A 23,866-nucleotide genomic window follows, 5' to 3' on the forward strand; every position below is an offset into this window, starting at 1 on the left:
GTCTCCAGCCCGCTTATGAAGCTCAAAGGGCCGCTTATTTGAAGCAGGTGAACCAGAGGCTATGTAAACACGCCGTCCGCCACCCTACAGCCACCAGACTGAGGGGGCGAAGAGGCTGCCTAGAGGAATGCACAACAAGCGTAGGACACAGTTGGCCTAAGGAATATCGCTCTTTTGGAAGTAAGTACTGCCGTTCGGCCAACCGGTCTTTTATATCTTTATTATACAGTAAAGAAAACTGGGAGCCAGCTTGCGGTACTTCTGGTTCCGCTCTGCTGCTCCCCCCTTCTGGTGCTGCGGCGACTGCTGCTGCTGCGACGTTGGGGTTAAAGGCGGCCCCCTGGAGTGTTGGGACCTGGCTCGACCCCGCTTCCTTCCGGCCTGCTGGTGGGAGGAGCCCGTGAGAATCGCCCCGAACCGGGAACGACTGCTGGTGCGCGAGCACCTCTGAGAACCGGGGCCCAAATAGTCCATCCGGAGCTATTGGGCCCCGGACGAGGCTGGCCGACATCGCAGTGTGGGAGAGATAAATGGCCCGCTGAATCATGGTGGACCAGGCCATATGCCAGCCGGCCGAAACGGCTATCGGCTGGCATAATTGGAGGATGGTGCTGGAGAACCGGGAAACTGCAAGCCATCTTGCGGCTTCCTCCGGGCCGTAAGCCTCCCTGCGGGCCGTAAGCCTCCCTGCCAGCCAACAAGGAGACCAGGGCAGAGGAGAGCAGGGCGATGTTGTTGACTGCCGCCACAGATTGCGAGGCACAAACGAACACTCTGTCCGTCAGGCCGACAATTTGCTTCTGGAGGCGGTCTGGGGGCAGCGGCTTCTCGTTAAGATGCCATCCGTCGCCCAGACAGAGAAGCGCTGCCAGGGGAGGCTCCAGGCGAGGGATCCCCCTTGCCTGAGTATCAGCCCACCCCTCCATGTTCGTGATGTCAGTGAAGGCCTTCAATGGGGCCTTCAGTGTAGAAGGGTCCCCACCCGCAGCGGTGAAAAAATGCTGAAAGGGTGGGAACAGGGGACATTGGGTAGCACGCCGGGAGAAAGACTGGGTGAGAAAGCACTTACCCTGCATGTCATCCGACATGGGGGCGGGAGGCGGGGCTGGCATAGTAATGCCCTTGATGGCCGCCGCCTCACCCATGATTTCCCCGAATAAATCGGCCATCCGGCTTGGCTTCTCCCTCGGGACGACCGTGGTGGTGGAAGACCTAGAGAGGCAGAACCCGGACGCGGAGTCCGCAAAGACGTCGTCAATGGAGGCGTTGTCGTCCACCTCAATGGGGTCGTCGTCTTCGTCGTCTGGAACTCTGGCTTTAAAAATGTCGATGGCCTCGGAGAGGACCACCGACGGTGAAAAGAAAAGGTGCCTGGAAAGGAGCCTCTCTTCAGGAAGCGCACGGCAGGCGGCGCAGGAGGCAGGGGTAGACAAGGCAGCCGCGGAGGAACACGCCGAGGCGTCTGAAACACGCCTGGTGCCCGTCACCCGGCGCCAGAGAAGCGGGACAGGAAGAACAATGAGGCCCTGAAAAGGGCCCAGCTCTCAAGGAATCGCTCTTCAATGGCCCTGAAAAGGGCCGTTGGTCTGTCGCCTCGCCCACGCCGCTGCCGCAAGGTTCTTGAAGCAAAGTCATGCTTAATATTTGCTGTTGATCAGTAAAATGCTGAAAGAAAAGGGAGGATGAGCATCGGTATGCGCCGTCTTATATACACGGTGCCGTGGGAAATATAGGCGGTGCCCCGGTTGATTGGTGCATAGTTGAAAATTGTGTTATTAAAATAAATGTGTTTTGGGAGTTTTAGGAAAGAGGGAGGCATTCAGATGGTCACGACCCACCCCAACTTTATGATACCCTTTTTGCCTCAGCAGCGGTCCTTAGTACAGTTGTTGTGTAACTGTTATGAGCATTATAATAAGCAATGTTGTACATGAAATCCGCCACATATCCCATAGCGTTATACTATAGTTGTTTGGGAGCCTAACACTCTCACTCGGACATGGACATTTAATTCATCACTGCTCATCCGGAGCATCACCATCCACACACATCGTGGCGTTATACAATAGGTGTCCAAAAAGCCTAACTTTCTCGCAGACAACGCAGTCCACCGCTGCCCAGACAGAGGTCCTCACGTCCACACAAACTGCCCCACAGATGCCCCTTGTGACGACAGACCACCTCAGAGAAGGTAGTGTTACGGCACCATCAAATTATAAAAAATGGCACAACATAACATAGTCATAACGTAGTCAAATGTGAAAGTGAAAACAATGAATTCTGTTAATCATCGGGTTTTCACTTCTCAATCCCGACAAAAAATAAAAGACAAGGGGGTTACGTGAGTTTTCCGGGTCCTCTGCTAATGCTCTGACTAACCCTAACTAAATAACGTGAAAATCCATTACCAACCATTAACACTAAATATAAGTATCAGAACTAAAAGATAGCAAAGAAAGATCCCATACGGGTATGAGTGCAACTAATGCACCAAGACAACACACAACGTCACAAAAAGAATGCCACCTGGGTTTGCAGCAGAGTGGACCGTTCACGTAGTGTTTTGGGGAGAATTGTACCACTTATTTCTCTAAATTGGGGAATTATTTGATGATAAAATGGCAAACATTACTATGTTGATAATCATATAAGACAAATGACCACTTTTAGAACAAAAGAAAAGTGATTTGGGCTCTTTAATTTTGATTGGTGCAACCGACTCAGAGTCGATTCTAAAGACATCTGGTGCATCTGCACCAACAGACAGTTGGTTGGCTGCATCTGCTTTTCCTGTCCAGACTATAGTAGGTTCTTAAGTCATGATTCAACTACACAAAAGGATGATTGGGGACAATATAACCTTGATGTTGACACTTGATGAACAAGTGTCCATTCAAATCATAATAACAAATATAATCAATCCTAACAATCTAGTAGTGCTGGCTAGACAGGGCTGTTCAGTCAGTTTTCTAAAGCCCAGTTCACATCAAAGAGCGCCAGCTACTGGCGACAGCTTGCAGATGAGTCACAAGTTGACGTTGGGAAACTGGGCCACTCACATCCCTTCAACGGGAGCAAAAGCAGCTGACGCAGGAGCAGGTGATGGACCGGCTTTCGAGGGCGAACCGGACCCCGACTCAAAGTAGAGGGGTCTTGCTTCGCCCTGATAATGACCGGCGTTCTATACATTATCCCGCTTATTACACGGCTACTTTCCAAAACTAAAAAATAACTTTGCACGCAGTGTGTCTTTTTACAATTTATTTGTTACAATTCGTAGTGTTGATCAGCAGAGAAATAGTTTGCCAAAGATGTTGAACGCTTCAAATCAGCTGACGTCGCTTAGCAACCAAATACGCTGGGGTTGATAAGCTACCAGACTCCTTGTGGAGTGCTACGAAATACGTGAATCAGAGGCATAAAATCCCCTTTCTTGAAAGCGGTCAATTATGCTTAGTTACGACAAATTATGCAAAAATAATTTACCGCCGAACGTTGGGAAGGCCCATTCAAGTGAATGAAGCATTCTACAGCATTAAGAAGAACCGTGTAATAACAGTTATTAATGTTGACTTATCTCTCCATATATTTGTACAAGATTATGAATATGCATCACAAGCCTACCAGGGCCATGTAAGCCTTTGGACGCAATTTCACGGCTAGACCTAATCGCTATTGCTAACCTGACTGAGAACATACAGGCAAAGGTGTGGGGATATTCAAAGACACTATTGTGGAGAGGAAAAACAAGGATTGTAGCCTGGGGTTCTTCACAAAACAGAATAAAGGCCAATGGAATTGCTTCACAAGCCTATGATCCCCCTTCGCTTCAGCCCTAGAAGGCAGCTTTTATTGGGATGGTCTGGCCAGAGGCTATTGTTGAGTTATGAGTCACCTGCCGTGCTTGTATTCTTTAGGGGACCCGCTTTCTGAAATGAAAAACGAGGCAATTTGTAGTTTGTCGTTCAATCTATTTTTTTTACCAAAGATCTGATCATTTTTGAAATCGAAAAAAGGGTACTGTAGTAAAAGGCTACTGTAGTAGTACTGTATTAGGTCTACTGTAGTAAACCCCATTGTATTGATTGCCCAAGGTTTTACTGTGGTAAACTCTTTTACTTAGGTTAGATGCCCAATATACATATATAACTAATGGTTTACTATGTGTTTTCATCTTTAGTAAACCAGCCAAAACAAATCCAAAGCAGCCTATTCAAATCAGAAATCTTCATTTATTGTACTGATAGCCCATTGTTCATGAAGGTCATGCCTGCTTATAGTCTTAGATAGACCCCCAATAGTGAGTTCACATCAGAGCCTGTTAGATTGATCTGGGAAAAATGACCAACTAACCAAAATTACAAATTGATATAATAATTGTATTTCCATTTAAAAATATATATTTTAAGTATTAAAATCCTGTCTTTTAAAATTGGTTAATTTCCGGGTTCAGCTCCAACGGGGGACATGCCACAAGAAACTATGACTGTCTCTCTCGCATTTGTCTTCTATGTCTCTGATTCCAAGGACGGCAGCACCCCCAGGAAGATAGACAATGCAGATTGGATATCTTTTATCCCCTGTTTACAAAAACCCTTCAAAGTTTTTGCCAACACAGGAGATGTAACTGCCATTTGTATGTTACTGTGAGGCTTTCTGCCAGTTAAAGCAGCAGCTTGCCTTCTTCATGTTATATGTTTCCAAGTATTGGTGGCTTTTTGAACCTCAGTACTATATTTACTGTGCACAGCACAGTGCTGCAAGTTGAAAGCTCTGACAATTTTCCTTTGTTATGTACAAGTTCATCAACACTACAAGGAGGATAACCCTGTAGGAGAAAGGTTGTTATTTTTCAGTATTTTTAAATTGTACCAGTATGGCACACATAAACATTGCATTCTCCTTTTAAAGGGACTGTTTGCAGATTTCCCACATTGAGCCTACTGTTTCTAAATGATGGGGTGATGTAGGGCATTGTTATGGCTGTAGGGCACTGTCATGGCTGTAGGGCGCTGTCATGGATGTAGGGCGCTGTCATGGATGTAGGGCGCTGTCATGGCTGTAGGGCGCTGTCATGGATGTAGGGCGCTGCCATGGATGTAGGGTTAGAGACAGAGCCCCTACAGTATGTTGGAAGCAGAATATTGTTGCTTATCTGTTCGTTTACCTTTTTATACTGTGGATAAATAGGAACCAACCATTGAAAGAAAACCGGAGACCTCTTCCACGCCTTCATAGATTAACTGATTTGATAGACGATTGATGTATTGATCGACTGATGGATTGATTGACTGATGGATTGATTGACTAATGTATTGATTGGCTGATGTATTGATTGACTGATGGATGGACGACTGATGTATTGATTGACTGACGTAATGATTGACTGATGTATTGATTGACTGATGTAATGATTGACTGATGTATTGATTGGCTGATGTATTGATTGACTGATGGATGAATCGACTGATGTATTGATTGACTGATGCATTGATGACTGATGGATGCATCGTGTCCTCCAGCTTGCCCCGGACGACGCGTGGCGCTGCCCCCACTGTAAGCAGCTCCAGCAGGGCATGGTGAAGATGAGCCTGTGGACCCTCCCAGACATTCTCATCCTCCACCTGAAGCGCTTCCGGCAGGTAGGACCCCCCCCCCCCCCCCCCCAAACAGACACACATACACACACACACACACACACACACACACACACACACACACACACACACACACACACACACACACACACACACACACACACACACACACACACACACACAACACACACACACATACACACACTACTGTGTCTAGCTCCAGGGAGAAACCCCCCTCCATACACACACACACACGCACACACACACACACACACACACACACACACACACACACACACACACATACACACACTGCTGTGTCTAGCTCCAGGGAGAAACCCCCCTCCATACACACACACACACGCACACACACACAAACACACACTCTGCTGTGTCTAGGCTCCAGTTTAACCCCCCCCCCGCCCCACACACAGACACGCACACACACACACACACACACACACACACACACACACACACACACTCAAGCTGCTTCTGACGGATGCTGAGACAAAAAGCTCTCCAAACTTTTTAATCTGAAAAAAAATATTAACGTTGCATTATTGGAATGAGGTCGCACACACACAGGCTGATAATGGGCCCACAGTGTGTATGCCTATTGTGTGTCTGTGTGTCGGGTATGCGGTGGTGTGTGTTTAACCGGCCTGACATGGATATGGGATGGATATTGACACGGTGGCCCTTGACACAGGTGGGCGAGAGGCGGAACAAGCTGTCCACGCTGGTGCGCTTCCCCATGGCCGGCCTGGACATGGCCCCCCACGTGGTGAAGAGGAGCCAGAGCATGAAGAGCCTGAACCTGGGGCCCTGGCCGCCGGCGTGGAAGCCCCCCTCCGGCCAGTCCCCAAGCCCGGCCCTGCCCCAGGACTACCTGTACGACCTGTACGCCGTGTGCAACCACCACGGGGGCATGCACGGAGGGCACTACACTGGTAAACCCTCGCACCCGGCTCCCCCCCCCTCCCCACCCACACACCCACCCTCTGTGGGGATCAGTCCTCTACGGTAGCTGCTTCATACTGCGTCTGTTGCACTGCTGCAGCCACCGACTGGTTATTAGAGACACCCTGGGATCTCAACAGTGCTTGGTTCCTGACAGCAGCGGAAGGTGGATGATTTAACCTGAATGTAGAATGGACATTAGAAATAGTTTTTGGATTAAAAATAGCCGCTTAAAGAGCACGCCCTCATCATGTTGAAACCTTTGCTCGTTAGAACAGGGCCTGTCTTTGCGGTCACGAGGTTAAAGAATCGATTTGTTATATTTTCTGTAAAAAATTGTTTTGGGATTAACTGAAATTAAAGAGCAGGGAAAGATGGTTTAAGGTGAGGGTGTCATGGGAACCATGGCAGATGCAGGAGATGGAAATCTGCCGGTGTTAGTTTCTAATACTCTCTTTAAAGAGCGATCACCTATTCAGTTACGAGTCACACCCAATGACAAAAAAACTTGTATTATTCATAATCAGGGAAAATGTTCCCAACACCAAAAAAAAACATTTTTCATGCTCAACAGGCAAGAGTCCTCACAGGAAAGACAAAGGAAATAACAATTTCAATTGCCTCATATAATCGTTTCTAAGATGATCTCATTCAAATGAATGTCGCGAAGATCCCCCTCACCACGGGAACTGCAGAAGTTATCCTGATGGTGTGTCCCCTCCTGTTACTCTGTTGCAGCCTACTGCAGGAACTCTGTGGACGGCCTGTGGTACAGCTATGACGACAGCAGTGTTGACCTGGTGCCAGAGGAGGAAGTTTGCACCAGGGGGGCCTACATCTTGTTCTACCAGAGGAGGAACACCATCCCCCCCTGGTCTGCAAGTAGCTCCGTCTGGGGTATGAGACACCTCCATAAGCAAATTCACATTTTGTAGTTTGAGGCCTGCTCTAAAACACAGTCATGTCGGCGCTAACTTTAGGGCTACAGGGATCTAGGTTAATGGCTACGACTCTGCAACAGCATAGACATGTCCTGTTGAATCTCAAAAAGCTCACTTTTTGAGGGTATGGGATAAAACAATAAAATAAAAATAGCCCACAGACTTTTCGCAGACAACGTTTTGATCATGTTGAAAGATCCAGTAAACTCCCTTATGAAACTTATGGATTCTCATGTTTTACTGCTCTCCAAATGAAGAACTTAAAGAATTAAAATTAAATTGGAAAGCTAAATCAATTCAATATTTATGCATTAGCATAACCAAAAACTTGTCACAGGTTTTCCGAAACAACTATGACCATATTGATGGCAATATACGGAAAGATATTGAAAAGTGGTCAACTTATCCACTGAGCCTTACTGACAGGATAAATGCAGTGAAAATGAATATTTTGCCACGTTTATTATATTTGTTTCCATCTTTGCCTGTTTGCATACCACAGATCCAGTTTCAAAATTGGGATAGACCAATATCTAGATTTATTGGGGGTGGGGGGGAATCGAGAATTCAATATACTCTACAGCTGCCTAAAGACAAGGGGGGGGCTGGCACTTCATAAGTTCAGGGAATACTTTAATGCAGCACAATTGCGTCCGCTTACTGGTGTTGATTACGTAGCTCGTTGGAAAGATATTGAATTTTTTTATATCTTTTTTATAACCAGTCATTGGGCAGAGAAATTCCCGCCCATACTAAAGAGGAAGAATTAGACCCAATAACAACTTTTACCTTAAATACATGGTATTCCATTATAAAACAACTGAAAGTGGGAAGTTGGTCTATTAAAATGGATAGCTTTTGATAAAGAATTCACGCCGGGAATTTCTGATACCAGGTTCAAACAGTGGACTGAGATGGGTGTAACCGTGATGTGCAAGGTTATCCAAAAGGGTGAAATGAGAAACTTTCAAGATTTAAATAATACTTATGGCCTAAAAAATCAGGACTTATTCAGATTCTTACAAATGAGGGATTACTATATAAAAATAATTAAGAAACATGCTGATGAGATACATCCTATGGTAAAAGTGATTGTTCAATATTACAATGATGTCATTCCCAGAGCTGTGTCAACTCTGTATTCTTGTTTGCTGGACGCTAAGAATGATTCAACATTATATGTCAAAGCTAAATGGAAAAAAGAACTTAGTGAAGAGATCCCGGACAACATGTGGTATGATATGTGGAAAGTAGGGGTGTAACGATACATGTATTCGTATTGAACTGAATCGGTGAGGACGTCACGGTTCGGTGCATGGAGAATACACAGTATAAAATTAAATAAAACTGGCGTGCGAATTAATTAATGTAATGCGGAGTTCTTCAGGGACAACTTATGGCGCGTTTCCACCGGAGGGTGCGGATCGGTTCAGTTCGCTAAGGTGCGACACGGATCGCGTTTCCACTGCCAAAAGGGGGCGTGACCCGGACTGAGTCTTATTGAGCCGTACTCGTCTCGCTGTACTTCACCGTTGGGGTACTGAGACGCCTGAAAGGGCTCCGGCAAGTCCGAGCTACACACGCAGAATCGCACTTCCGTGAGAAAGGGGGATAATAACAAAGAAACACATTATCCGGGCGAGGTATTTCTGGACAATGGCGAAAACTTTGTTTATTGAAGAAAATGTTGCACAAAAGTTTGCCGTCCATCTTCGACGTCCTACATTGTTGATCTTTGTTCATTGTGCACGTTCTTCTTTTTCCTTGAATTTATTAGCAGGCTACACTGTCGGGGTGCTGTGAGGTCACAATACGTAGCTGCCGCGGCTATCGCCATCCGGTTTAACCCCCCCCCGGTGGAAACGAGAGCCATAACTGAGCTGCGCCGAACCGCACCTTCACTACTCCACCAAGCCGCACCAAACTGACCTGCACCCTCCGGTTGAAATACGCCAAAATTCAGTGTACTTTTTCATAAATAGGACATGCTGCAGTTTTATAAAAATATGTGTTTGCTGTACAGTGTTTGCAAATGCATCGATTTAAAAGTACAACTTATTACCGCTGTATCAGCTGTTCTTTCCGAAATAATTTACCAAGAATGTGTGGCTAGGTAGATGAGAGAAGCAAAGTGTATGCGCGAGGTGCACAAGCAACATTATGCATGCGCCCTTATAATAGCATCTGAACAACGCGCCACTGACTTTAAACCAGGTATTTCCTGGTTTGTGGTGGAATTGTTTTCTGAAACTGCAAAATAGCCCCACGGAACGTTTGCGCCCGAACACGCCTTCTCTTTTTGCCAAACTACCCCTTGGAGCGCAAGATCATTCCCTAATTTACCAACGCATGGTGCTGGAGGGAAAAGAGCGCTCTGCGCCAGTTGCAAACTATCAACGACACATGCGTCAGTGTAGAAAGTCAATTGCGCTGAATGCAAGATAGGGCCCGAAGTCTGGAGATGATGTGGGGTACTTATTGTTTACTGTTTACATCTTAGATTCCACAGTTCAGGGGAGAGACTGTATGACACTAGGTGGTACAACCTGAGACATGCACAATAAAAAAGAATTGCCTTCTGCATTTTTGTTTTTTCTTTCCCTTAATTGTACCGAACTCATACCGAACCATGATGTCTGAACCGAGGTATGAACCAAACCATGACTTCAGTGTACCGTTACACCCCTAGTGGAAAGTACACCAGACAACTACACAGTCACATGGATGGAGAGAATTCACTTGGAAAAACCAAATTTGTTTCTTTTGTTCATATCGCCCAAGATTAATCGCAAACAAACAAACACTCAACAACCCTGCTGGAGACTGTGCAACTGTATGGATCCTAATCATACACACGTGTTTTGGAGCTGCAGTAAAATTCAACCTTTCTGGGATCATATCCATGTAATGCTATGCAAGGTAATAGGATACAAAATCCCCCAAACTTGTCTTGTCCTATACCAGGGACATATGGAAGGAATTGTGCACAAAGGAGACCGATATTTGATTAAGATTCATCGTGCGGCAGCAAAAAAAGGCCATCACTAAGAACTGGCTCCAGTCTGTTGACTAGAGACTACAGACAATGGCTCAACATTATCAGTGATCTTCAAACAATGAAGAGACTCACATATAGATTAAATACTAAGGAAGACTCATTTTCTAAAGGCTGGGATAAATGGTTCCTGTATTTTTCAAAAAATGAATACATGTAAAATATTGTTTACATGTAATGTGGATTGTCCCCCAACAGGCACATTTCCCCTTTAATTTCCCCATTTTATATCTTTCTCTCTAACTTTCTCTCTCTTTGACTATTGAAAGATTTCATACTCAAGTCTGTATTGTCTTTTTTCATTCTTCCCATTTAATTACCGGCATTCTTGTATAAGATACAATAAGATAATAACTTTATTTCATCCCATACTTGTTACAACATTGGAACATTTATATGCGGTATTACTGCTTACCGCCAGAGGAAAAAACACCCCACAGACTTGGCAAACTCAAACCATGATGGTGTTTATTTGCATATTGTAATGTGAGCCAAGATGTTTGATTGAAAGCACTATAACTCATGCTCACTCCTACGTTGGATTTCAGGCACTGGTTAAAGATCTCCCGAGACACAGGCTGGACTCGTGCGAGCTCTGTCCAATGTAGGATTACTATTTCATTGCCAGTCCAGTATTACGTTTGAAGATTGTTTATCGGAATTTCTGCTTTAGGGAGGGTGGATAATCACAGGATAACATAGCAATTTCTTTAGTCCAAGTCCTTTAGAGACTGGATGTATTGATTTCAATTACAGTATAAAATAGAGATGACCTTACAAGTAGAAGAAGACATTAAGCACATCAGGTTCATCACTTTCTCTTTGTCCTTTCCTCCTTCTTTGTCCACAATCTTTATCTTCTCTGATGTCACTTTACTGTGCGTGTGCTTGATCTACTGCACTGTACCTTCCTCCTGAATAGGGAGGATCTAATAGGCGTGTTGTCAGCTTTACAGCTCAGTTTATGTCACAGTCAGAAGGTGGCTGCCCTTAGTGGGCCTTCCTCGCCACGCATCGCTCAATGTGGACAGCCCCCAGCAGCTGGTGCATTCCTCCATGATCTCATTGTTTGTAACACTTTAATACAAAATACATACATTGCAACAATAAAAGGCACTTTTTGGCTGACATGAATCATTTGTATAGAAAGAATAATAAGACAGAAATTAAAATGTTTTTGAAAAATGTATTTGATATTTAATATAAAAAGATGAAATATATACTTTCTTTGTTATGAGTTCATGCAATATAAAAACTGAAAATAATAAATTGATATAGATAGATAGATGGATAGATAAATCTTTATTATCTCCTGGGGGGGAAATTCCTTTAAATATCGATCTATATTTTTGCGTACAGAGTAAAAGCATAGGAGACACTGATAATATAATGCCACGAGTACATCATTCAAAACTTGTTTGCAGGCACAATCTTAAAAAGCCCCCGTTTTGCTTATCAATTGGAATTGGCTCCGTCCAATCTCGAGCCCCCCTCAACTCCTCAACACCAACTGCAATTATCCGTTACTCACCTACAGCTTTTTCCTTTGAGAAACATTCACAAAAGACACTTGAGCCAAGGCCAAGTGTGAGCTGAGGCACTCGGAGCTCATCTCGTGCACTTGAACAGCATTCACGCCATGTTGGCTCTTTTATGCTTCTCTTTTATTTGTTAGTTCAATTCAATGGCCCACTTATCACTTCGCTCAAACTCCAACAGAATCCGCGCACACTAATTCTAAAGACGTACTTGTATTTGTTCCTTGGTACAGAGAAAATGAGGTATGAGGTGCAAAGGAGAGACCTGTCTGCAATTAAAATTTAAAATTAAAAAAAATACGACAACAAGTAAAGCGCGCCACTGTGGAACATTTTTAAATAGGGCTGTCGCAACGAAGACTTTTCATTTCTTGATAAAACATGTTTTATTGGAATAACGCTTCAAAAAGCAAAACTGCAATATCCCATACGAGCTGTGTGTTGAGGAAGCCAGTGGCTGAATCCAAACCGTTCACGTGAAATGCTCCATCCATAATATATAATTATGATACTTATGTTATTATATGACTTGCTGAAATAAGGCTTTCACTGCTGCATATCCCAAAGCTCAGTACAGATTATTGTTGCAATTTTACTCAAAACCTTGAAATGAGCCCATTTCATTCAGCCCTGCCTCTCAGTCTCCATCTCTCTCTCCCCCCCCCCGTGCGTCTCCCAGGATCCACCAGCTCCTCCATGTCGGACCACTGGCTGATCCGGCTGACAGACGACAGCATGAGGAGCAGTGTGGCGTCTCGCCACTCCACCGCCTGCCCCTCCTTCCTCCCCGACTCCCCGGAGCCCCCAGTCTTCGAGGACAACGACCCGAAGCAGGAGAAAGGTGAGGTCCACAAGGATCCACATCCACAATCTATTTCATTGGATTGTTCGTACACAATGATATAACACAATATTCACAATCAGTGTTTCCACACGTCTTGAAAAAACCTTGATCCTTTCCTGTAAAAGATAGATCATTGAATGGAAAATGTCAAGGTTACACGACAAAGCACATTTCATGTTTGTGTGGACGTTCAGTCTGACTAAAAGTACAGTGGCCTCTTAAGCACTAGCAATACTTTTTGAGGAAATACTCGCAGGAGGCTTCTATTGAGATACACGTCCCTGAAAGATTTCGCTGCAGTGTAACATCACTTGCGACCTCTTTGCCCTCCTCTTTGCCCTGACTTTTGATGTAGTACTCCTCCTTTATTGGTTTATACCAATAGTATACACATAATAAAGCACCAAAAAAACACCAGCACTGAATGAAATAAGCACTGAATGAAATAATAAGGAATGGTTGCTAGACCTTATGGAGCTTCTGGGTAGAGCCTTGGGCAGTGCTTTTAAGCCGTTCCAGCTTAAGATGGAACATAACATCCTCCACACAGCGCATGTGAGATGGTGGCAGAGCCTTCTTCCAACTAAAGAGTATCAGACGTCTAGCAAGTAGGGAAGAGAACGCAGAAAAGACACAAGTTGCAGCCTATGCAGAACCTTAAACTGCATAACCCATGTCTAATGCAAATTGATGATGAGTGTACTGGTGTAATTGTGGCTTATCCAATCCCGGAAATCCATTTCCGATAAATCCATTCCTAATTCCTCCTCCCATTGACCCATTACATGATCTAGTGATGGGGAAGCTACTCTGAATATTATCATACCCTACAGGGCTCCAGACTAACTTTTTGCATTGGATGCACTGGTGCGCCTAACTATTTTTTTAGGTGCACCAGCTCAAAATTTAAGTGCACCCAAATTTTTCATTGCGACGCCTTTAAAGCCATATGGTCACCTTTTTATTGCTCTCCATAACTTTCATATAATGTGAATAATTTTTAAACAAGAATAATGGTGCGTTCCAGGCAACCCCTAACCTGTGTTTTCACAACCTTCTACCTGTGAAAATGCCCTGGAACGGCAGTCAAACCCGCAACTCAGTACCCGTGAACTCGTACCTGACCAATGTACTCCCAGTTCCAGCTCGTAACTTACGGGCTAAAAAGTGTCCCAGGAACGCAGCATAAGGTGTAGAGAAATGCTTGTCTTTATTTGAAGCACAATTATATAAAAACAAAATAATAAAGTGTTTCAAGTTCTTCACTGAGCTCAAATTGAACATTTCAAACTAAAACATTAAGCAAAATAAAACATTTCCAAATAAAAGGTCTTGCGCGGGTAATCAACCAATAAAAAAACATTGTGCTCCAACACTATATTTCATGATATATTTATTGGTGATTTTGCTGCAATTGAATATGCTCACTCCAAAACTCTGGATATACTTTGGGTGACTTGACGCGTCATAAAATCACCGGAAGAAAATGCACAACTACAAGTTCTGAATTGGGGCGGGTCACAATCAGGCCCCCTGAAGCAATGCATACTTCCGCAATCCACCAGTGCTCAGTGGCCAAGCCTGGTATTGCAGTTGTTTTAGGGAGCTGTGGACGGGTCCCTCGATTCATGGAGCCCAGAAGTAGATATTCCTGTTCACTCCAATACAAGCGGGGAACAGGAAGTTGTCCCTGCAAAAAATTCTGGATATCAATCAAAGGCTCATAATTATCTTTATACCATGTACTAATAAAATAAAAGTTTTCTCTTTTCAAAACGCCACCCCAAGTGTTTTATTAGCCATCCTTTTTGCAGGAGAAAGAGGGGTGGGCAGCTGAAAGGAGCCATAGTAAAATAAATGTTGTTTCGGCCCGGCATCCGAGAGGGCTCATTTTAGTTGGGTTGGTATTTCGTTTTCATTTGCTTGTTTAGCTATGTATAACAGTTAACAATGTTGGTGTATTACAATTCCTTATGTGGGTAGGCTACTCGCTCAGACCTTATGATGCTACAATGCTAACAATGCTAGAGAACGAGAATATTTCTAAATCCGGAACGTCATGCACTAGGGCGTGGCTAGGCTCCCATGATGCGGAAGCAATTCTCTCCTTGATGTTGCCCTGCACCAATGAGCAGTTTTCATAGGAATAAATGGGCGCCATGTTTTATTCCGCTGTCATTTTCCATAGGTCCATGGTCACAATGAACGGGGCCGAGAGGATAGACACTACAAATTATAGCGCTCTTTGGTTGACAGCGGGAGAGGGAGAGGAGATGGCGGACCCGCGCTCTGTCTTCCATATATGTTTTTAAAGGTTTTGAAACATAGGGTACAGATTAATAAAGGCCTGCATGAGACTCATGTGGTCCTACCCTCAAAAGTAGAAAAATATAAACCTGGTGTGCAATGATCATGTTTTACATAAAGAAATTGCTTGTTAGATGGAAGACGGATCCGTGCTGTCCTTGAGGACAGATGGGTTGTTTAACAGGCAGTGGGTTATTTAACACGACACAAGCAGTGAAAATAACCACAGCCAATCAGAAGCAAGGACCCGACCGAGCGCTTTCTCTCATTGGTTTAGAACAGTATATGATCCTACCAAGTGTGAGTTCGGTCACAGGAGAACACAGAGAGACGATGCGATTGTGAAGGAAATGTATATTTTCCCCGGGCATCGTAGGTGCAACGGTGCAACCTAGAAAAATTATTAGTCGCACTCTTAAATATTTTGGTCGCATGTTCAACCAAATTGGTCGCTCTCTGGAGCCCTTTCCTAGCCTTGACAGCGAACCCTGCAAGCTGTATCCATGCTCAGACATTCATCTATCCAGGTACTCTGTGGGGTTGTTAGAGATAAGTGTTTTTTTTTACATTATTGCATTATTGCATTGCCTTGCCTCGTCCCGCAGAAAAGGGGAAAATAGTTTGATATAGGGCTGCTCGATTATGGGAAAATCATAATCACGATTATTTTGGTCAATATTGAAATCACGATTATTCAAACTATTATTTTTCAGTTTGCAAGAGTTTGATGTTATATTTATTCAGCATGTCTCCCAAAAAAAACTTTGTAACTGAGAACTTTGAAATTTCGCCTTAAAAAATACACAGAATGGTCAAAAAGAAAATGTTACAATCTAAAATGATATACAGATATGTATCCAGCTGTTCTGCCCTTTGTATAAAACATTTAAAAAATAAAAAAAATCGATTATGGTAATTTTGTGATCGTTTGACCCTAAAATCGAAATCACAATCAAATTTTGATTAATCGCCCAGCCCTAGTTTGATATTATCTTATTTGTTCTTACTGAGGCTTGCAGTGTCGCATATCAAATCTTGAGAGTAGGGCCAAAGCCAAACTTCTCTAGTGCATTGAACAGGTAGCTGTATTAAATCATGTCAAAAGCTTTTTTGTGCATCTCAAGCTATTATAATCTCTGGCTCGACATTGTTAGGTTGATACATGCTGAATACACATTGAACATTGAATACACGCTGAAGGCTGCTCGACAACTGCCTACCCACTATAGAACACGTCTGATCAGGACGTATTAATTTAGGCATAATTCTCTCCAGTCTACCTGCCAGCACCTTTGTTAAAATGTTTTAGTGGCCACATAGCAGACTGACTGGATGGTACGACTCACATAGCAAGGGATCCTTATATTTTTTGAGTAATAATGAGATGGAGGCCTGTTATCATAGTCCGGCGGAGGGTATTTTTAATCAAGACTTCTTCAAATACCTTCAACAATAATGGTAGTAATTTGGGAGCAATTTTTTTTTTAACTTAAATTGGTCACCAATCACGGCCTGGAGCCTTTCCGGATTTCATTTTTTTAAATGCCCTATCAATCTCAGTGAAGGTTATATTCCTTTCCAATCGTGATTTGTCCTCTCCATCTAAGGTTGGCATCTCCAATATACTAATGTAGTACTCTACCAATTCTTCATTGCCCGCTTCTGATGATTGCGCAAGAGCTTACTGGCAGGTTCCACATATTCATAAAATTCATGTCGCAATTTCAAATGAAGATCCATAGCGTTACTGTTACTCAGGGAATCAAATTCAATCTGAAGGGAAATCCTCTCTCTGTACAAGTTTTCAGAGGATGATGTCCAATGTAATTGGTTACTACTTTGATCCTGTCAATCAACTCGCTAGCCCATTTGGTTTTCCTCTTATTCTCAGCGGCGTTATAGGATGTCACTTGTCCCCTCACATATGCCTTCATGGTTTCCCTCAGCGTTCCATAACTTATCTCAGGAGACTCGTTAGTTTCGAGAAATAGATCTATGTGCGTGTTTAGGAATTCAACAAAGTCTTTATCTAGAGTAGTCTTTCGTTAAGACGCCATGTATGCTGAGGGAGCACATTTTCAGAGAAAACTGAAGTTTCAAAAGCAATTCGATTCAGAAATTTTGGTAGACTATTTTTTTTTTAAATTTAATGCTCTGGAATTAATACTCTGTGGGGGGGGGGGGGGGGGGTTGAGCATGATGCATTAATGCATCTTGGAGATTTGTTATGTGTGGTGAGCTTTGTACTGGAACGATCCAACGACGGGTCCAAGACAAGGTTCAGATCCCCTCCCAATATCAATTCACGCCAGTCGAAGTCTGGTAGGAGTAAAAAAAGATTACTGAAGAAATCATTATTATATATTATTAATTGGGGTATACACATTCGCAAGCACAGTTGGCCTATTCAATAATTTCCCTTGAACAATTACATAGCGACCATTTTTGTCCCTTATCGCGAACTCTGTGCAGGAGAATGGCCACCCCTCTACTTTTGCAATTAAAGTCAGAGTTTGTGTAAATTTTGTACATTTGTGTAAATCCTCCTCTTCAGAGTTTTGGTTGGTCCTTATTTAATACGTTTATTTCATGTAAATACACAATTTCAGTTTTTAATTTGCTTGAATAAGGAAATACCTTGCTTCGCTTCACAGGATGATTTAATCCCCTTATGTTCCAACTCACCAAGGTGGTCAGCTCTGCCCATACTGTTATTTACCGCTGCCATGGAGACGACCTCTCAAGTGATGCCACTGCCCGCTCTCTGTTCATTGCTGCCAGTGGTTCCAAACAGACTGCATTGGAAGTTCCCTGAGTTTGATAATAAGGCTATAGCCACACAAAGAGAAAAGGAGGGGGTAGGGTATGGGTAGCACAACTGGACACATGTATAAAAAAATGAATAACAACACAACTTATCACCAATATACTAAAACACAAACGTGAAGAAACGTGTCTCTTGGATAGAAACCGCCTACTCTTCCATTCTCATTCACTCTACTCCTACACTGCTTCCTATGCAAGCTCCGAAAAGGAACAAAACACAATAGTAATTCAATGATCAAGTAGCTCTTACGTTATCACAAAAAATTCTTACAAATATTTGTACTGTGAAAAGCCGGATACACTCAATGATTATTTTTTTTAAATTCTTGCTTATTTCTGGTTTTTCCCTCTTTTTTATTTTCCACTAATCAGGCAGGTTTGAGAGCCGGCCGTTTGAGAGGGGTCTGAAGGGCCGCAGCGTCAGCATGAGGAGCCCCAGCAGGGCGCGGGACACCCTGAACAAAGTCCTGCCCCTCCGCTGGTCCTTCGGCTCCAAGGACCGACGGAAACCCCAGAGCGCGGCGCCCCCCCCCGAGCCCCCACCGGGGCCGGCCGAGCTGGTGGAGTACCTGGAGTCCGGGCGCCGGCCGCGCTGCACCAAGGAGCCCATCGTCAGTCTGATGGCGGGGCAGCCCGCCGCCAAGGACAAGGCTCGCCACGGCCGCCCCGGCGTGGGTGGGCTCAACTGCATGGGGAGGCCGGAGGAGGACGGCTGTCCGGAGTCTCCGGGGTCGCAGGAGGCGGAGGGCCAGAGGCGGACGTCGGGCGGCAAGACTTCAAGCCTGAGGCGCGGCGGGAAGAGCAGCCAGGGGAAGGAGGAGAGCCCCGCCACGAGCACGACCGCCAGCACCGGCACCCTGGGCAGGAGCACCCTGACCCGCAGGAAGGACAGCGGGAAGCAGGGGTCCTCCAAGGGCCCCCCGGAGGAGGTCGAGACCAGGAGGGGGTCCAGCGCGGGGGTCCAGCACAGCGTCAGCACGCCCAGCCTCCGGCAGGGTTCTCTGAGCAGGACCAATGAGCAGGCGGGGAGGGCAGAGCGGCCCGCGGCCCAGAGGGGGGAGCAGGGGTCCCGCGGAGGGGAACCCCGGCCCGGCAAGGAAGAGGAGGCCATGGGCCACGACGGGATGTTCTCGTTCCTCAAGGGGAACTTCCTGAAGAAGGACAAGGACGCCAGGAGGACGAGGCATTGCGGGCCGGCCGGGGACGCAGACGCAGACGCAGGGAGGAGCAGCTCCTCCAGGCTGTCACTGTCCAATGGGGAGGCAGGAGGCACTGCGACCGCCAGTGAAGGACGGCGCTCAGATGGTGCGGGCCATCCCGGTGCTGAGCTGCCCAATGGGAAGGCGGCCCGCGGCACAGCGGATATCAAGCGCTCCCAAAGCTCCTCCAACATCCCCTCTAAGACTGAGGCGACGATGCGCAGGACGGCCTCACTGCACCGCAACGGGATCCCCCATACGGCCGCGTCCCCCCACGGCCAGCCCACGGACAAGCTGTCCCACGGCACCCTGCAGAGGCCACGTCACAGCACCCACTCCCTGGGGCGCAAGAAAACAGTGCCAGAGTCCAGCTTCTGAGGTTTAGGTGGACAGAGTCTAGCTTCTATGGTTTTCTGAGGTGGACAGTCTCTGCTGGACTGTAGAGGAGGTTGACTCTTTCAAATGAATTGTTGAGGAACATCGATACCGGAAGATTTGAAGAGATCCCATAAAAACTGCCCAAATACCACACAGTCAACACTGAATATTTACACATGAACACACGCGCGCGTGCTTGCAAGCCTATGCACATGAAAGCACTGGTGCACGCACCCCCTTTATGCGTGTGCGCACACACGCTCCTACGCCAAACCAATCACGCAAAGTGTGAATAATGAAAGCAATACAACCCAATTCCCGATCGCGTGGCCTAATGCTCACAGGAAGGAGGCTGTCTCACGTAAGGATGGAGAGCGGCCAGTCTCCAGCTGCAAGGACTTCAGCACATTCACATGATGTGTCACGTTTGGTGCCTTAATCTGTTTCGACAGTCTTAGTATAACTCTTGCCACCGAGTGAACGTGTGTGAGTATGATCACTCCTCGACTTTCGATTTGTCCTTTCTCTCCGCTAAGATCTTTGTTGCGTGCGTTTCTTTGGTAACCTCATGCTCTAGATTAATATATTGTTCTCACAGTCTCACAGAGCAGCTTCAAGAAGTGTGCCTTTCCAGGCAGATGTCTATTTCTATTTTAAATGTATATATGATATATGGTGACGTGTTTAGTATATATGATTGTCAGTCTGCTATGTTTTCCTTTAATTCATGTAGCAGGACCGCCCAGTCCAGCACCAGAAGTAATTGTCAAATGACACTAAATGCCTAATCCACCCTACAGCGTGCATTGACCAGTCCTACTAAATCTCATAATTGTCTTTGAATTTGTTTTAAAATCTTGCCTCGTTTTGATCACTGCAATATTTTGTTTTTTTGTTTCTGTCAAGGTTCCGACGCTGTTTTTTGAAATAGTCACAAATCATTCACTCTTCCCCATCAGATTCAAGGTGACTCGTTTGGCATGCAAGCATTTTAATGTTTCTTTGTAGGACTAATTAGCTCAGAAAGCATAATAGCGCAAATACAGAATCTTGCTGTCACAGAAATGCCATCAGGACACACATCCTCTCTCACACTGTTATGCTGTCACATCTTCTCCCCCTTTCCTGGTTCAATGTGCCTCTTAAGTGCCTTGTTTAGTATTCAAGCAATTTAACGGTGAAGGACACGATAATCAAACCTATTGATTTGGCTCTCTTCTCACTAATACCAGGCAGGGGACAATACTTTGGACGTCAGCCTGATAACCTATGTTTGTTAGACGTTTGCATCGCCCCGCTTTGTACACAAACTCAATGTTCTCGGTTCACAGCATGGAATAGAAGAATGTATTATTTATTAATCTATAAACTTTTTTTATGGATTTGAGGTATATTTTGATATGTAATGATTTGGTTTACTACTCTGGCATATGAAAATGACATGTATTTTGATGGTTGAAACCTAGTATGCTTAATGTGAATCATTTGAATCTATAGTGACAATACTGTTTGTCAAAATATGTTAATTAAAAAAATAATCAAAGCAAATCAACTAAAAGAATGTCTTAAGAATGTCTAAATCTTACTGTTTATCGTTGGAAAGACACAAGTCTACCATAAGAACAGCTTTCAGGAAATACCATCACCTTCACACATTCCTTTTTTGGCAAATACCAAGCCATACAAGCCAATAGCAATTCATAGCAGGTTATAATGTAAACCTGTGTTTGAAAAGAGATGTTTCATTTAATTCATTAATGTGTTCCACCTGCATTTAGGAATTCATTATGAAGCGATATAACATGAGGGTTTGTTTAACACAACTCGTTGTTCCGTACCGCAACACTGTTATGCCAATAATGGTAAATCACACCCTCCTGTTTAGCAATGCTTGAACAGATAAAATTACATAACAACTCTTTGTCTTCAGACATGTCAGTGTGACCAGAATGTGAACATGTTGATTCCAAGCTTTGGCCATGAACATGTTTTTTATCACACTGCTGCAATATTTGAACATTTGAATGCAGTACTAATAGATGATTTTGCTTGCATTAAAGGGCATTCAAATCTCTCTATAGGTTTTCACCTACCTGTTGACAAACAGGAACATTATACCATAAACCTTTTCATAGCCTTAATTGGTTTTGTTAAAAAAAAGATTTATTCAAAGAGATTTGTGACGCTTTATCATATTAATGTTTGGCATCGTTCTTATAATGTAAAATTATACATTTTGAGATACTGTTTCCCATTAAAAATACTTTTCTTAATTTAAATTGAATTTCGAGCATTCATACAACAACCCTGCTTTGTAAAAGTGCTTTCAGGTTTTAGTTATTTCTAGGACAGTGATGCCGGCATGTCTGTGGCATCAATGCTTAATCACCGTGAAACCATGTCAGCCAATCAGAGGTCATTAAAGTTAATCTTGAGTGGGCGCAGCTTCTGCTTTTAAAAAAAAAAAATTGCATTCTCCCACACACGCCAGCGAATAGTAGTGAATATTGTTGGTCTTCTGGCTTTTTGAGATTTAGTATTAATTAATGATTATGTGCTGAAGGCATTCTTAATGTGTTATAACCGTTTATAACAAGCAAACCTTTTGTAACTGGTCAGAAAAATAATGCATCTGACCTTTCCTATTCTCCTAAATATTTGAGGCAATAATATATCAATCAAACTTTAATTTGTGAGAGTATTCAAAGCCTACAACCAGACCGCAGAGTCCTTAGAGTCAAGTGCTGTCCAGATCATTTAAGGATTCAGAGTTAGTGTTCGACACAGCCGCAAGCAGCTAAGAGGACGTTTGCATAAGCATGTATTGCGACCTCTTGGTCGCAATTCCCGCCCTATTCATGGAAATATAAGTTATCTGATTGTATTTAATGTATTGTACCTCAATGGACAGTCATCCTCCTTTGATTGGCATGCCTTTTGGTTTCACAAAAATGGAAGTTTTTCATGTATGAGGAACTTTGTCAAGTCTTTGAAGGGTTAAATCTTGAATTGATTGCATGCCTCACCGAAATATTGACAGTTAGGGTTAGGGTTGCAATACACCGCTCTAATGTTCTTGTTGCCTGCAGCTAGGCTAGATATAGCTTTAAGTATACAAATCAAAAAGACTGAGTCCTCGAAATGTAAATACATTTGTTCATTTTTAGTTCAAAAGTAAGTCTAGCGATATTTTCTGCAGCGACAGGTGTTTGGAAGTTATATCGAGGTAAGTGGCAGAACCCTTCATTGTAGTGGAACTCAAAGGGCGGCTGGGGACATAGGGACGGATGAGACGTTGGTGAGTGCAGATCCAGGCACTATACCCTGAACACCAGAATAAATATAATAAAAATAGTGTGAAGAAGAATCTTAAATCCAGCATTTGTCCTCTTGCATGTGCTGCCTCAAGCATGCGACAGGAAAGGGACAACCGAAAACCCTCCTTAATAAGGGGATACAAAAGGTTACTCTAATTAGATGCACTTTTCCCTCTCCTGCAGGACTGGTATATAGATTGTTGTTTTACTTGCTGCAATCACCGTGTAATAAAGTTTCACGGTTACTCGTTTTTAATACATGTCAATTCAGTCTTGTATTCCAGTTACGTATTTATGTAACACTATGTATTCCTAGCTTTTATAGTAACAAAATTACTAAAAGGCAATGTTATTGCTATTTATTATATTTTTACTTTTATGTTTATCAAATATTCTTTACCCACATGTTTTTCAACATGCACAGAAAATTTCCGCAACTTTTACTTTCCATTAATCTAAGGGAAATCATGGTTGCTATCATAAGCAATCGAGTTCAGTGGCAGTGTCCAAAATCGTACCGGGGCGAAAATTGTACCACCTACGTAATCCGCGTCGAAACATTACGTACCGGGGGACAGCAGCAGTCATCGACTACTTGACTTTCACAGGTGATGGTAAACGTTTCCATGGTAACAGCGAGCCTCACCAATCAAAGACGTTGTGTTACACTTTAGGATTGTGGGTAATGTAGTAGTAGTAGGTGGTTTCAAATGACATCGCAAGTAAAAGTTGTTAAAAACTAGAAGTTCACGTCTTTAACTTGTGGCTTCTGCAAGAGCATATACCATCGTTTCACAATATACTTGCAATATACACAATATGTATACTTACCACGTTGCACGTGGTAATTATACATTGGATGGTTACGACATTATGGCTTTTAATCAAAACCTCTATGGAG

The 23,866-nt window shown here is 43.9% G+C and overlaps 1 protein-coding gene across 1 annotated transcript in view; it reads left to right on the plus strand.

Moving 5' to 3' along the window:
* usp43a (ubiquitin specific peptidase 43a) overlaps window positions 1-21,850 on the plus strand; it is a 108,596-nt gene extending 86,746 nt beyond the window's left edge. The window contains exons 12-16 of the mRNA XM_079729809.1: window positions 5,523-5,642; window positions 6,310-6,550; window positions 7,299-7,457; window positions 12,774-12,935; window positions 18,444-21,850. Coding sequence (XP_079585935.1) covers window positions 5,523-5,642; window positions 6,310-6,550; window positions 7,299-7,457; window positions 12,774-12,935; window positions 18,444-19,648 — 1,887 coding nt within the window. The 3' untranslated portion in view covers window positions 19,649-21,850. The remainder of the gene's footprint in view (window positions 1-5,522; window positions 5,643-6,309; window positions 6,551-7,298; window positions 7,458-12,773; window positions 12,936-18,443) is intronic.
* Window positions 21,851-23,866: the final 2,016 nt, after the last annotated feature.

Source organism: Pollachius pollachius (assembly GCF_949987615.1).
Source record: "Pollachius pollachius genome assembly, chromosome: 2".
Taxonomy (NCBI): domain Eukaryota; kingdom Metazoa; phylum Chordata; class Actinopteri; order Gadiformes; family Gadidae; genus Pollachius; species Pollachius pollachius.